Consider the following 14,828-nt stretch of genomic DNA (forward strand, 5'->3'; position numbering starts at 1 on the left):
TTGCCGAGCCGAGAGGCTGCATGTAGGCTGCATGAAATGTTGAAGCATTTTCCACCTAAGTTATTACATATATTTGAGTTATCTACAAGTTTACTGTACTGTTTGTCATCTACTCGCTTTCAAATGTCCGCCACAGACATTTACATAATGTCACGGATAAACATGGGTAAATGCATGAAAAAAAATCATCACATATCACCTCTGATAATGGTTTATTCATTTAAAAACACATTTTGCTCGTTTAGCACACTATTTCATGTAGTTTTTATCTGCTGGAGGGTCGCGTAGGGGAGCGTAGCGCGACAAAAATAGAAGAGCCGCGTAAAATAGAGAGTTGTCGTGCTGCAGACGTGTCGCGCCGCTGACGTACCTGATGGAGCCCGACCGTAACTGTCTCGGACTCGGGACGGGTCGTCTTCGGTCAGGAAAATGCGGTCCGAGCCGTGCTCTAGTGTGCTCACCTGTGTGTGTGTGCTTTGTCTGTGTGTGTGTGTGTGTGTGTGTGTGCGTGCATCGGGACGAAACTCTGCCGTGCGCGATACAGAGGACAGAGGAGAATTGTAAATGGCGGTGCGCCGCTGCTAATTTCATATAGGGGAAACACTGCTCTTTTTGGTATGAGTTCTTCTGGGTCATCGTGTACAGTTGCTTTGCTTTCAGGACTCTCTCTGGCAGCCATTCTCGCCTCTAAACTTTTCTATGCTCTCACTCGCTCAAGCGTGCCTGTGGTGTGCAGCGGTGAAATGGGTCCCCACTGAAACACTTTCCCACCGCGCACGTTCTGGACGTTGTTTGGGCTATTCACCGGTATTGCGGTATATGAAAAATTCATATCATAATGAAAATAAATAACGGTTTTCGGTACAAACCGGTATACCGCCCAGCCCTAGTAAGTAGGCTACCTAAAGCTTAATTTGTATTTGCAATATTAATAATTTATAAAATTAAAAAATTGATACTTAGTGATATGATACTGCCGCACAAAAATATCATGATACTCTGCTGTATCGATTTTCTCCCCCACCCTAATACTTGAGTATTGATAAATCCGCCTGTGTCATTCCTGCAGCAGATACAATGTGAACATGTAGACAGGCTGTCTGGATGCTGCTGAAACCTTGGACCAGAATAGCTCTGATAATGTATCTGTCATGAATGTGTGTCATCAGGACCTGTTCCCCAGCACCACTATGGAAAACCAAATGGCCGCACCGACTGCCTGGCCTGCTTTATTTAAAGCCGTTACCATGACTGCATAACTTGAAGTGAAACACATATACTGCGGCGCACATGTGTCATTTAAATACAATATAACTCCAAAGGCTTGAGGTAGTGACATTTATACTGCAACAAGCATAAAGTCAATTATTCAACATGAACTAGATGTCTAAATGTTGAGATTATCATCTGTTAGTGAACGCGGAGAGAAAGCTCAGTGAAGTTTAGTTGAATTGTAAATTTGAGCTCTGTGAAATGTCATCTTTCAAACCAAGTTCATGTGTCCGGGGAATAAAAGTGGCTTAGACAGCCAGTTGATCATGTGAGAAACAGCACAGTAGGAGCGAGTCCCTCTCGCCCCTTCCTGCTGAAATGAGAAGGCCAGCTGCAGATACAGCTTTCCCACATTTTGCACAGGATCCCAGGAGATGGGTGGTCAAGACAGAAACTCCCCTCGCTACATTACAAAAAGAGGAAAACCTTCCAGCAAATGGATATGTCTTTGCAGTGATAGCCCTTTAAGGAAATGCGTGATGTGGCTCCCTTTCCAGTTATTGTTTTTGGACAAACGGGAGCAAAGATGTGCAAATCATCCGGTGGTTTATTGTAATTCTCTACAGATGGGAAAGTGTTCACATGCACTTCAGGCGATGGACTGTAAAATGTAAGGTAAACCTGACAGCGCTCAGCTGTGGAACACACTGAGAACCAGAAAAGCCTGTGATTTGTTTCACTGTCTCGGCTGGGATCACATCAAGGCTTTGTGTTTTAGTCAGACGAGTCCTACAGCAGTAAGGTCAAAGGTCACTGTGATAGCCATCAGCCCTCACCACACCCAGCTGCTCTCCACAGACCTAAATACTGGCACTTGTAGTTTACGCTCAACAAAGATGGTTTAAAAAGGCCCTTAAACGCGGGTTGTTTACAAAAAGATCCACTAAGTGAGTGTATATGTGACTTTTTCCATCTGATGGGAATGTGATACTTCCCCCTTTTTTAGTGCTCCACACAACCCCGCTTTTCTATGATGTAAACAGCAGCCCACTTCGCTAATTGACTTTCTCTGTCCTCTCAGGACAATAGAGGCTGGTCCTTGGCTTCTTTATGACTTCCCCTTTATGAGTCCTCGGTTGATTATGCCTTCAAGAAGCCCTTAATAAAGACTAAGCAAACAGAGCTTTCGGCAAAGCGCATGGAAAACTGCTGTGAAAAGGCTTTCTCCCTCCTCGTGGCAGAGCGCCAGCCCTATAGCATGGGACGAAGATGAAGAGGATATTTGCCAAAAAACATAGGCTAAATGAGAAGCTCATGAAAAGCTTTCACTGGCGTGTTCCACTAAGGCAATGAAAAAGCTCTTAGTTTAGCCATGTAAGTATTTTTAATTTCAGAGTAACATCACATGTAGTGGAAAACTGAATGGAATAAATGCTGCGGCATGAATGGAAATCTGTGCCTTGTTTTCAATCAAATTCCATCTCTATTAACCTGAGTGTCAGCACACTGTGAATGCTTACATTTTGGTGGCACTGCAGTGGAAAGAGATTTGAACATTACATTACATTTTTCAGAAAATAAATATTTCAAGGGTAGAAGTGTTAAAGTTATCTTTCACACCATCTTTCACACCGAGCCTTGGCAGCTGTCCAGTCAGCCCGAGGGCCCTCAATAACCACAGAGGGCCAGCAGAGGGTCATCTTAAACAAAAACCTAATTTCCTGCTTGGTGAGAGTGCTGGGATACTAATCAAGATAAAAGGAACTGAAACAGGAAGTGAGGTGAGTGTTTGGCATGTAAGGTGGTGAACTTCCTCTTTTTTGCAATAAAAAGCTAATAAAACAATCCGCTGTAAAGCCACCCCCCACCCCCCACCCCCGACAGAAGCAACACCTCTGGGTGTCCACTGCATTTCTTACATTCTTTCAGCCAGTTAAGCTGGAGGCCTCATGATTCCCACCCACTGCATTTGATCAGCTGTTCTGTGGGAGTCGGAGAAAGGCCTTGAACATTTAACTGTCCTCAACCAACTGTGGGGGAGGACAGAGGTGGTGGAGACAGTAGCTGCATACTTACTTCAGTGAGTGCTGCAGCTGCCCATACAAAGTACCTACTGGTGCGTACGCACACTACCTTGTCATGGCTTTGCACCCTGGACTTTGACCCTCTTGGTCAATATCCGTCACAGTCTGTAGCACGAAATATGAAGTAGAAAGAACTACAATTACCACCTTGTGGTTGTATGCCTCCACAAACCAGTCAGGTTGCAGATACAGTTCACATCCATGTCTGTCCAGACTCCATGTAGCCACGACAGTTGACAAAGCTTTAAATGTTGCTGCAAAGAAGCTGCATATTCTAAAAAACAGAAGATCTACACAATCATCACAGTTTAAAGGTGGGTACCCGAGATTAGAGTCACCAATTCTGTATCTGACCAAATGTCTCCTCGTCTGTTCCTGAGTTATGGCGTTAAGTAATGGCTAGTAAAGTGTTTTATGCCGAACATTATGATGTCACGGTGAAGCTGACTTTGACCTTTTGGATATTAAATGTCATCGCTTCACCATTTTATTCTTTTACACACTGAAATTTTGTCATAATTAGCGTATGAATTCTTGAGTTATGGCCAAAAACATGTTTTGTGAGGTCACAGTGACCTTGACCTTTGACAACCAAATTCTAATTAGTACACTGTTGAGTCCAAGTGGATGTTTGTGCCAAATTTGAAGAAATTCCGTAAAGGTGTTCTTGAGATATCGCATTAATAAGAATGAGATGGACGCAAAGTTACAGTGGCCTTGCCCTTTGACTTCTGACCATCAAAATCACATTCATGGGAATAGGACAGACAACCCAGAAATTGTTGTCCGAATTTGTGTTTCTTAGAATAGCGAAGGCATGACCCATCCTACTCTACTACTTGTTGCCCTCTTGGTTGGGTTGGTTAAGTTCAGGCAAGAGGACTATGGTTGGTTCGGGCTAGGGTAAGGGTACTTTCACACCTGCCCTGTTTGGTTCGGTACAATCGAACTTAAGTTCATTTGCCCCTAAAGTGCGGTTCATTTGGGCAGGTGTGAACACAGCAATTGCACTCAGGTGCAAACCAAAACAACCGGACTGAGACGTTCTTAAAGAGGTGGTCTCAGTCCGGTTACAAACGAACTTTGGTGCGGTTCATTTGTGGTGAGAACGTGTTCCAACCTTGATCCAAGATGCCAGGGAGCAAGTTGTGTTGTCTGCTCACTGGTCACACAAATGTAATCCCAACACAAAAAGAACCCCTCCTTTCTTTTCGATATATGTTTTATACATTTGATCAAATCTGTATTCCATCTTTCATCTGGCTGCAGGAGCAATTTTCCCTTGGGTACAGTAAAGTTGAAGTGTTTTGTAGTTGTCAAATAAGTGCCGCGAACAAGCACAATTCTTTTATTATATTTCAATGTCCAATTCCATTTCTCCCTCTGTTTCCTATTATCTTTACAGCTCCAGTGATCTCTGAGGATTTAAAACTTTTTCATCTCATCAGAGAAATACCCCTTTTACTTTAAATAATTCTGCCCAGTGCCACACTATTTGAAGATGTGTTTTCATCCTGGTCTCATCCCAAAAACTGCTGCTGGAAACCGCAGACACAGTCAGACATAATAGCGCCTCATTGTTAGTGCTGTGTTACGGGAGGAAGTAGAAGCTAAACACTGGGAGATTCTCCATTGTTTGTATGGAAGCTGATGGAGCCGCATGTCCTTTCACTACTAGGCTGTTTTACATTCCCAATTTCCGTCCATTGAATAGGGCTGTGGAGGCAAGTGTCCAGCATTGTGCCGATGGGTGGGTGATAAAACCCTGGGTATCATGCAGAGAGAGAAAGGGTTGTAAATAGATGGGCACATTGTTTTTGCTGGCTAAATGAGGCTTGCTGGGTGTTTGGGTAGGGGGGCACTCAATGTTTTACAGTAGCAATACTTCCATACTGTTTAGTGTGCCAGACAAATATTTAGTCTGTCTCAATGCATAGTGTTTCAAATGCCGTATGCCAAAAATACCAGGATGTTCTACTGCATCCGGTCGCATGTTGCTGTATACAAGCCAGCATGTCTGAAACCCAATCCTCCTCACAGCGAGATACGTGACATCAACTGAGCAGCAATCAATCAGCCAGTCATAATCAGTCTACAGTATATGCAGTTATAACCTAAAAGTTAAAACTACATACATGCAAAGTAACAAAAAGTAACAGCAGAGCTCTTCAGATTGCAAATTTGCATTTCCTAGGATGAAAAAGGCATGACTCGCCCTTCTCTGCCTTAATCTGCCTCTGATTGGCCACCCTGACAGCCACAGGGTGCTTTCAGACCTAGAGTTGTCTTGCTTTGGTTTGAATCAGGGGCTAATTTTGTTACCATGTTGCATAATTACCTAGAGTTGGTTCGTGTTCTCACGGCAGCATTTACAAGCGGACCAGATAAAATGCTAAGTGCAAGAAAGCTGATCTTGATTGGTCAGAATTTCCATGAGGGAAAAATCCAGGAAGTAAGCAAACGTTGAAGAAGAGCACATTTGCAAGATAGAATGACACTTTCTAATGTCACAACGGAGGGACAACTACGCAGGTTGATTTTAGCGCTGCTCATCGTGGACTATATTGCTGTCATTGTTCATTTTAGTCAAACCATACAGTTTGAAAACGAGGCGCGGCTCCAACTAGAAAACAATGTTTTGATGCATTGGATGTGCTGAATGTGCATATTAAGGCAGTACAGGAGGAGGTGCACATTAATAATCCTCCAGGACTGTAACATGATCATGTTTAACCCAAACAATGTGTCATGTGACTGCAGTTGGTTCAGATCCAGGTCGGAACACGTTCTCACCACAAACGAACCGCACCAGAGTTTGAGGCCTTCTTGAAGAGGTGGTCTCGGGCTGGTTACAAACGAACTGCACCAGAGTTTGTTTGTAACCTGACCGAGACTACGTCTTCAAGAAGGTCTCGGTCCGGTTGCTTTGGTGCGCACCCGAGTGCGGTTGCTGTGTTCACACTTGTCCAAACGAACTGCACTTAGGGGGCAAGTGGACTTAAGTTTGATTGAACCGAACCAAACAGGGCAGGTGTGAAAGCACCCTGAAACAAAGCAGATAAACCAGCCGATAGTTTCTATGCATTTTTACTTTCAGTATATCAGAAATTTATGAGCAGGTTTCAACCAAAAGAATGAAGATAACTCTACAACTGCAGCGCATTTGACAACAGACAAAGAGGCAGCAGCATCCTCTCTGCTTATATTGTTCCCTGATGAGAGATCTAAAAATGCGCAGCCCGTAGCACAAGTGTTTGTTTACATCATAAGAAATAATACTCTCTCTCAGACAAGGGGTCTCTGAGGCCTTGATAAGGATCATGGGTATTTATTACACCCAGCAGAGCCCTTTCAGTGAATTGTTTGATAATCATCTAGCACACGCTAGAGAGGATTTCTGAATCTGGATGCTAATATTGCCTGTGTTTTTATGCATAATGACAAACAATGGAGACAAAGCCAGCGACACGGGGGTGAACAGAGAGCGCTGTCAGACCAGAGTCCGTGAAAATCCCTGAGCATCGAGAGCACAGAGGACAGTTTAAATGTGGATGGAGATCTTGGTTATACTATACAATGTACATCCCTTGAGACCGACATTGTGTGTCCTGTAATTGCCCCGAGTCTGCCTCTCTGGTCTCAGTCTCCGCTGGGGGTGACATCTCGTCTCAAATGCAGAGAGGGGGAAGATATCTACAGACCAATCACAGCCCAGTTAGTCAAAACCCCCATCAGCTGGTCACAGCTCCATCTCTCACACTCCTCTCACTCCTCCTGGGGAGAAAAGCACTGGGCTGAAGCCAATTCAAAACTACAGGGTCAGCCGCACACACACACACACACACACACACACACACACACACACACACACACACACAGAGCAGCAGAGAAAGACCTTGACCTGCTCATTCTCCTCCAAAACCTCAATGCCAAAGCTTCGGCTCTAAATAAATACAGCCTTCAAAGGGAGAGATAGTTTAACCCTCTGGAACCAACACTTTGTTTCAGCCCTGGTTTGACTGATAATCCCTCACAAATCCTAAATCTCTGTGGGATTCACAGTCAGCCAAAGGGGCAGAAATATACATGCAGACACAAAGAGCTTACAAAACATGCAAAAATTCAAATCAAAGCTTGTATCCATTGGAAAATTTGGAAGCAAGTACGGGATAGAGTAAATGATACCAAAGGTTTGGGGCATACAGAATGAGTGGTGATATAGATACATAAAGACGATGTGGTCATGGATTAATATCATCACATGAAAGCCACATCTTCTGTTTCAGTTGAAGCAAGTGGGACTGAGAAGCCGTTGCACACACACGCCCACAGATGAATATTTGCATATTCACACAGACTATCCAACTGACACACAGGGACATAACCAGGACGTTAGAAATAAGAGTCTATTAGTTTGATCCCCACCCCCACTGCTTCTGGTGGAATATTTTAAAGCCTTTAGTATAAATCATTGCATTTTGGGAGAACACATTATTACTCTAGTCCTTAGGCTCAAAGAAAATAATCAACAGGCTCCAGATCAATTGCATCATGTGTGCAAGTTCTTGAGCAGCACAAAGAAGATTTCCCCAAGGAGGACTTCATTTTTACGTCTGTAATTCTCTTGGAAATAATGTCAATCAGAAATATATGTATTGCCGACGTAAGGCCCAGACACAACACCCTGACATCAAAGAAACAGTGGCGACAAAGGGTGGCTGTTGCGACCCCTAACATTGCTTGCTTCTCAGCCAGAAAGTTGTACCTGAACACACCGCAAAGACTACAGCCAACAGCCAACTAGCAAGTACGTTCTGCACCTGCGTGAAAGAAAATAACTCTCCACACCAGCAGGCAGCAGTAGTCTGTATTTGTAATTCAAAAACGGAAACCGGAAGATCAACAAGACAGATTCAAGATGCTAGTTTGCCAGTGAGCACCTTTACAACACATCTGACAATTAAAGAACAAGGGATACAGTAACAATAACACAATTATGAATTCATTCTGCTAAAGAGCTTAATGGCTCATAAAAATAATCCTACCTAACATTAACAACTTTGTGTCAGTCTCACTCCCTCTTGACTTAAGTCATTTGTTTGCTTTGGTTTGGCTTTAGAATCTTACGGGACGTGAACGCTGCTCTCTTGGGTGAAAGTCGTTGGGTGTTTGGTGGACCACTCAACAACCCTGCTGCCTGCCCCAGTTGGACTTTCCCCACCTTAAATTTCATCCTTGTCCCATCGCAATTCCCCCAATGTGGCAACTGGCTGTGTATCATGCCGATGTTAAAGGATGCCTTTTTTCACTGGTTTCTGACGCTGCAAGGCACTGGCCAGGCACTGGATTTCAACAACTTCACACCATTTCACACCAGCAGGCAGCAGAGGTCTGTATTCGTCAAAGCATTAGATCGACAAGACAGATTCAAGATGCTACTTTGCCAGTAAGCACATTAGCAACACAGCTGACGTTGAAAGAACAAGTGACATTTATCGTGTGCTGCTAAACATAACACAAACAGTTATGATTAATTTCTGCTGAAGAGCTTAATGACTAAAAAAATAACCTTATCTAACATAACAAGTTCAATTTTTCTCGCACCCTCGACATTAGTCGTTTCTTTGCTCTCCTAACTTGTGTTTCTCTTCTTGTGCACTGACCTGAACTGTCAATCAGAGTGATTTCATTCATTGACAGGCTCCCCCGTCTCCAACACTGATTCAAGGTCTAAAATTAGAAACACTTATATCCATCGATGAATCCAAGGGCGTCACAAATAATGTGGTGACAGAGACATGTGCTCGTGTCTCTTGAGAGGCCACTATGTTTGAATAGTTGTTGTTTTATTGTGAATTTTTGTATTATATGTTTATTTGTTGCATTTTAAGGGTGTTCTGATTGGCTGCTACCTTGGCCAGGTCTCAGTGGGACTTCCCGGTTAAATAAAATAAATAAATAATACTGAATCGGCATAAAAAAAAAGCAGACAAGGGCCGACTAGTGGTCATAGTGCATGACACACTGCAAAAACAAGGGTGACAGATGCTCACTGATGACCTGACATTGACCAACGGCCGACCGTCATGTTGGTGTATCAGCACCCTAAGGACAGTAAAAGTCCTAATATTCTAAACAAGCTTCCAAACCATATTCCAGTACAGATGAGGACTGGTTTTGTCTGTTCTGCTGATCAGCCAACAAGCCTGCTTTTACTCTAGATAGTGTCAGGTTTAGCCTTGGGTTGTAAATACACTATGTTGTTGAATGCCCTCAACAAAAACCACAGAAGTCTTGACATCTGCCTCCTCAACGGCCTACAGACACACCAATCAAAAGCCTCCCTGTATGTAAACAGCAGCCATTCAGTGGAGCCCTCTCAGCTGGTAAGGCATATGATTCAGACACTTCTGAAGAAAGGTCACTATCAGCCCTGTGAAAACAAGAGGCCCTCTCAGTCTGGCTCCAGGACTGCGACAGCCTACCCAGCTGGGCGCTCTTCATTCACTGCCCCTGCCATCGATAGCCCATCGGCCTATTCATCACAGCAAAGAGCCTGGGCGCATATCCTCATGGGCCTGGTTGATCCACCCACGCTGAATGCTGCTGAGGCAAGTCACTGGACAGGTGAGGCCAGAGTAGATTAATAATCCCAGCGTAAATCTTTCTCCCCCCTCACACACCCTAAAGGAAATCACAGACAGGGTGAAAGCTCCTCAGGATCTCCTCTGCACTCTCTGCTTATTGATCTGCAGCGACTCCATCCTCATCATTCACCGTGACAGCAACCACTCACACTTCTGCAAAGTGCAGCAGAGCTGAAAATGTGGAGGAGGCATCACACTGGTATTTACCTATGGCTCGGTTTCTGAGCTTATTTTGATGTCGAGCACATGAGTGAAATATGGCCTTTTACACATGACGCGCTCTTTCTGACTGACAGCGGGCTTTCACATAAATGATGGAGGAGGCTGAGCAGGTGACAGCCCCTTTTGTGCCATGTAAACACCTCCGGCACATCGCAGAAACAACCACCTCTGCAAGCTACTCAACCTGTGTTTAGTCTGTAAAGCTATATTTTCTCCAAAGTGACAGATTTGTGTGGATAAATTTAAACAATTACTTAAATCAGGTGTCTTAAATCTTGAACAAAATGTTTTTAAAGTGGATGTGAGGCTGGATTTTGCAGTGTATGTGCATTAAACATGTGTAGCTTTCATTCACTGACAGGTGGAGGTCCCTTTTGTGCCACATGGCCATCACCATCCAGGTCCCTCTTACCTTATTAGAGTAGGGCGGCTTGGCGAGGTTGATGCCGTCTCTGATAAGCTTATCCCTGATCATGATCTTCAGCTTCAGCTTGGGGTAAATCACCAGCTCCCTCCTGTTGCCCAGCGTCAGGTTCCTCTGCGCGCCCATGTACCCACCGTTGCGCCCAACCCGGTCACTGTTGGGCTCGGTCCAGGACTTGGATCCCCGCAGTTTGGACTCATACTGGTCCACCATGTGACTGGTGTAAATCTCGGCCGCGGGTGGCATCGGCTCCAGGGTGAAGTAGAGTCCACTGGCCGTCTCGTTGGCTTCATCTTTCAGCCTCCTCACCGCGTCGTGGACCCTCTGCCGGTGGTGAGGGATGTAGACGCCGATGGCATCCAGGTCGGGGTCTCCTATTTGTTTGCACACCTCCAGGTCGTCGTATCCGTTATCCACAAAAGCCTCCACGTACTGGGCGAGCTGGAGGGTCTTCAGCCACTCGTAAACGATGACAGGTCCGTTGCTTGTCATTTTGGCTGTTGCCAGATCGGCTACAACTCGGAGGGAAGAGGACGCTAAAGTGATGGTTACTTTCCCATTCGGTGTTTTAAACGCATTATAAGGTCCTTAATAACAACGTGCGCTCTCTCCGAGTGTTAGGAAAGTAAAGATGCCTGCGTTAAATGATTTTTGGATCATCCATGCCAAAGGTTTGGCAACCATCCCCGACCGTGTGCGTCCTCGGTGTTTTATTAAGTGAATTCAAGGCTGAGTCTGACAGTCTGTAACACCTGTCAATATTTACAACAATCACTTGAAGCAGCTTTCAAATCCCAAATGTCCTCTCAGCATCACAGTCTATTACTCCCAATAATTACCCTCCCTTAAACAAATAAGAAAGCCTCAAACTATTGTCACTCAAATAGCCGCTCGACCAGATTGCGTCCGTTACGCACGGCAGCTGCTGCGTCTTAAAAATCGTTTTCACGGCTTACCCTCCGTCCTTATAGTCCCTCTGTAGCACCGCGTTGAAGAAATAAATCCACAAGATGCCAAACGAGCTTCAAAAATGACACAAAGTCCACCGCCGACGAGTGACGGCAACCGCACGGTTCCGCGTCCTACCGCTCAGTAGTCCAGCCGGCACATCACCACACTGGAGCCGCAGCCAAGAGCCAACATGCTCACTGCTGCTCCTCTACCGTCCACGCCCCCCAAATCTCACTGTACCCATTTAAAAATAGTGATGCGAGTCTCCTTTTCTTCCCCCCCACTCTCCCAACTTGTCACGCCGCCTCGGGGGCACACTCAGTGGGTCACCAGGTTCCCACCGACTTGGCTAAAGTTGGTCCGGAGCGAAGGCGCGCGTTAAAACCTGTCGCACAGTTGACATGAATATCCGAGGCTGCTGGTTTGTGTCACATTATTCTTCCCCTACGATGTGATTTTGTTCACCGCACCTCTCTCTGTCTCTCTCTGTCTCCCTCTCATACACACACACACACACACTCTCTCTCTCTCTCTCTCTCACTCATTCAGCATTTCCACGGTTTGGTTTCTGCACACGCATGAGCTCCCTCTATGTGGTGAGTGGGGAACTGGAGGTTTTTGCAGCACTGGAGCTGATGTAATAGGAGAAAGTGAGTGGAGAAAGTGAGGTATTCATACAGTCATCCACCCAGCCAACTATCCATTAAATGTATAAACACACACTTCATGCAGTTTCTTTTTGACTTTACAACATAACACACACACACACACACCCCCACAGATGCATATTTGCATATTCACACAGACTATCCAACTGACACACAGGGACATAACCAGGATGTTAGAAATAAGAGTCTATTAGTTTGATCCCCACCCCCACAACTTATGGTGGAATATTTGAAAGTCTTTAGTACAAATCCATGCAGTTAAAGAAAACACATCATTACTCCAGTCCTTTGCTGTTGTTCCTGGCTTCATGTGAGTAGAGGAAAAGTCTGCTAGTCGCTATGCTAATATATACAACGTAAAATGCCATAGGCTTGTGCTAAAAACATTAGCATGTTGTATTTGTGGGAAAAATGTGTCCAGATAAAGACGAGTGTTTGTCTGTGAATGCTGTGAGTTATAGTGAAGCTGATTTGTGTGCTTGTGTTTGAAATTGTCTCTATTAAGCCATGTTTAATGTGTGTTTAATGTGTGTTTAATGTGTGTTTTGAATCAACTAAACTTTACAGCACTTCACAGAAACCCTGCTGCCGACTAGTGTTTTCGGAGGTGTAACTGCAGAGTGACACAGACACACCACCGCACAAGTATAAATGCTCACAACAGCGTAGGTGAAGTGCGGAGGCTACAGCATAGGGTCTGCTGCACAGGTATAAATCCCCCTGTGGGCCCTAAGGAGGACTTCATTTCCAAGTCTGTTATTCCCAGGGAAATAATGTTAATCAGAAATGTAGGCTATGTATTGCTGACTTAAGGCCCACAAACAACAGACTGACATCAAAGCAGTAGTGTTGATGAAGAGTGACTGTTGCGTCCATTAACATTACTTGTGTCTTGGCCAAAGAGTTGCACCTGAACACACCACAAAGACTACAGTCATTGGCCAACTGACAGGTACGTTCTGGGCCTGAGTGAGCAACACATTCTCACTTCGACCTCGTCACATATTGACATTTGGTCATGGACTTTCAACGTCCACACAACGTGCAATGTACCCTGGGTGTGGTGGTTGTTAACGTTCTGGGACACCATGTCAAGTTCTGCCTGTTACATGCATTGTCAGGAAATTTACCTTTTACATACAGTCTCTTTCAAAATGAACGCCCTACGTCTGTACAGCACCTCAAACCCAACACATTGTCGGGCTTAGGCAACAAAAATATGTGGTTGGGATTGGGAAAAAAGAACAGGGTTTGGAATCATCAAGGATGCGAACACCGCTCTGTCAGGGGAAAGTCGGTGTTTGTTGGACCCATACACCACACCTCCCGCTCACCCCACCCGGACTTTTGCTGCCTTAACTTACATCCTTGTCCAGCCACGTTTCCTCTTGATGCTGCCGGGCACCATTAAACTATACCAGCAACCGGCCGCGTATCATGCTGACGTTAAAGGACACCCTTTTTCGTTGATTTCTGATTCCGCTAGTCACTGCCCAAGTGCCGGATTTTGACAACTTCGGAGTGAGACCAGGCTCACATGAGAGGAAATCAATCTCCACACCAGCAGTCAGCGGTGGTCTGTATTCGTTATTCAAAAACAGAAACCAGAAGATCGACAAAAAGGATTCAAGATGCTAGTTTGCCAGTTAGCACCTAAACACCACATCTGACGTTGAAAGAACAAATGATACTTATTGTGCACTACTAAACAACGACACAAACAATTATGAATAATTTCTGCTAAAGAGCTCAGGGGCTAAAACACTCAAGATCTATCCATTAAATCTACCCATGAACACACATTTCACGCAGTTTCTTTTTGACTTCACAACATTTGAGAACAAGTGGACTCCAACTGTCTGTATCAAATCACAGCACCACTGGACACTATCATTATTAAAGTCAAACTGTCTGGGGAAACTGAAAGAGAACTAAAGAGGATAACTCTGCCTGAATAAGACCCGTCCTCTCTGTCCAAATGCATGCCAAGCCGGCCGATGCTGATGCATGCTTTATCAAATGTGAGCTGACAGCTTGTTAGGGGTCAGTTTGATACAATCACCATCTCAGCTCCGGGCTGGAAGTGATTTGCCTCGGCCCATTATGACATGCGGCAGGGGCTGGTGAACAAACACGCCAGTCGAGCAGGAGGAAGTGGGGAAGCATATCAAACAGCCCTCCTTTTGGAGAAGCTGGGCATCAGAAATGTGCCAAAAATTGCATGTCAGAATGTCAGAGGAAGAAGTGCGCACCAGTGTTAGATCCTTCATTGTGTTCCCAGTCCAATCAGAGTGGAGTTCGTTGACATTTGCTGTGATTTACCTGTCGGCAGCTGTCATGGTAATGACTCAGAAATGCTCTATTGTCCCTCATCCTTTGTAAACACTCATATGAAGTGGTTTGACTGACAGGAGCAATAGGGGTTAAACGTGTGCAGAGAGTGATGTGAACATTAGAGCTTGGACTCATATTGACAGTAGAATTTATAATGAATATCCAGCTACTTTATAAACAAATACCCCAAATAGTCCAATCAATCCAACTCTAACATGGGCCCCACCCAGGAGAAACTGCAATAGTAATGTGTCATAGTTTGTATTGGTTTTAATACCCTCCTGCA

At 44.8% G+C, this 14,828-nt stretch overlaps 1 protein-coding gene across 6 annotated transcripts in view; it reads right to left on the minus strand.

Annotated features, from left to right (window-relative positions):
• Positions 1-12,040, minus strand: part of sash1a (SAM and SH3 domain containing 1a) — a 261,100-nt gene extending 249,060 nt beyond the window's left edge. For 2 of the 6 annotated variants that reach the window (XM_033648953.2, XM_033648952.2), the window contains exon 1: positions 10,578-12,035. In XM_033648953.2, the coding sequence (XP_033504844.2) occupies positions 10,578-11,081 (504 nt within the window). In that variant the 5' untranslated portion in view covers positions 11,082-12,035. Of the gene's footprint in view, positions 1-10,577 lie in introns of all 6 variants that reach the window. The other 4 variants (XM_033648956.2, XM_078173812.1, XM_078173814.1 and 1 more) reach the window with 4 other exon arrangements.
• Between the last annotated feature and the right edge of the window lie 2,788 nt (positions 12,041-14,828).

This window comes from Epinephelus lanceolatus, chromosome 13, assembly GCF_041903045.1.
Source record: "Epinephelus lanceolatus isolate andai-2023 chromosome 13, ASM4190304v1, whole genome shotgun sequence".
NCBI classification, from domain to species: domain Eukaryota; kingdom Metazoa; phylum Chordata; class Actinopteri; order Perciformes; family Serranidae; genus Epinephelus; species Epinephelus lanceolatus.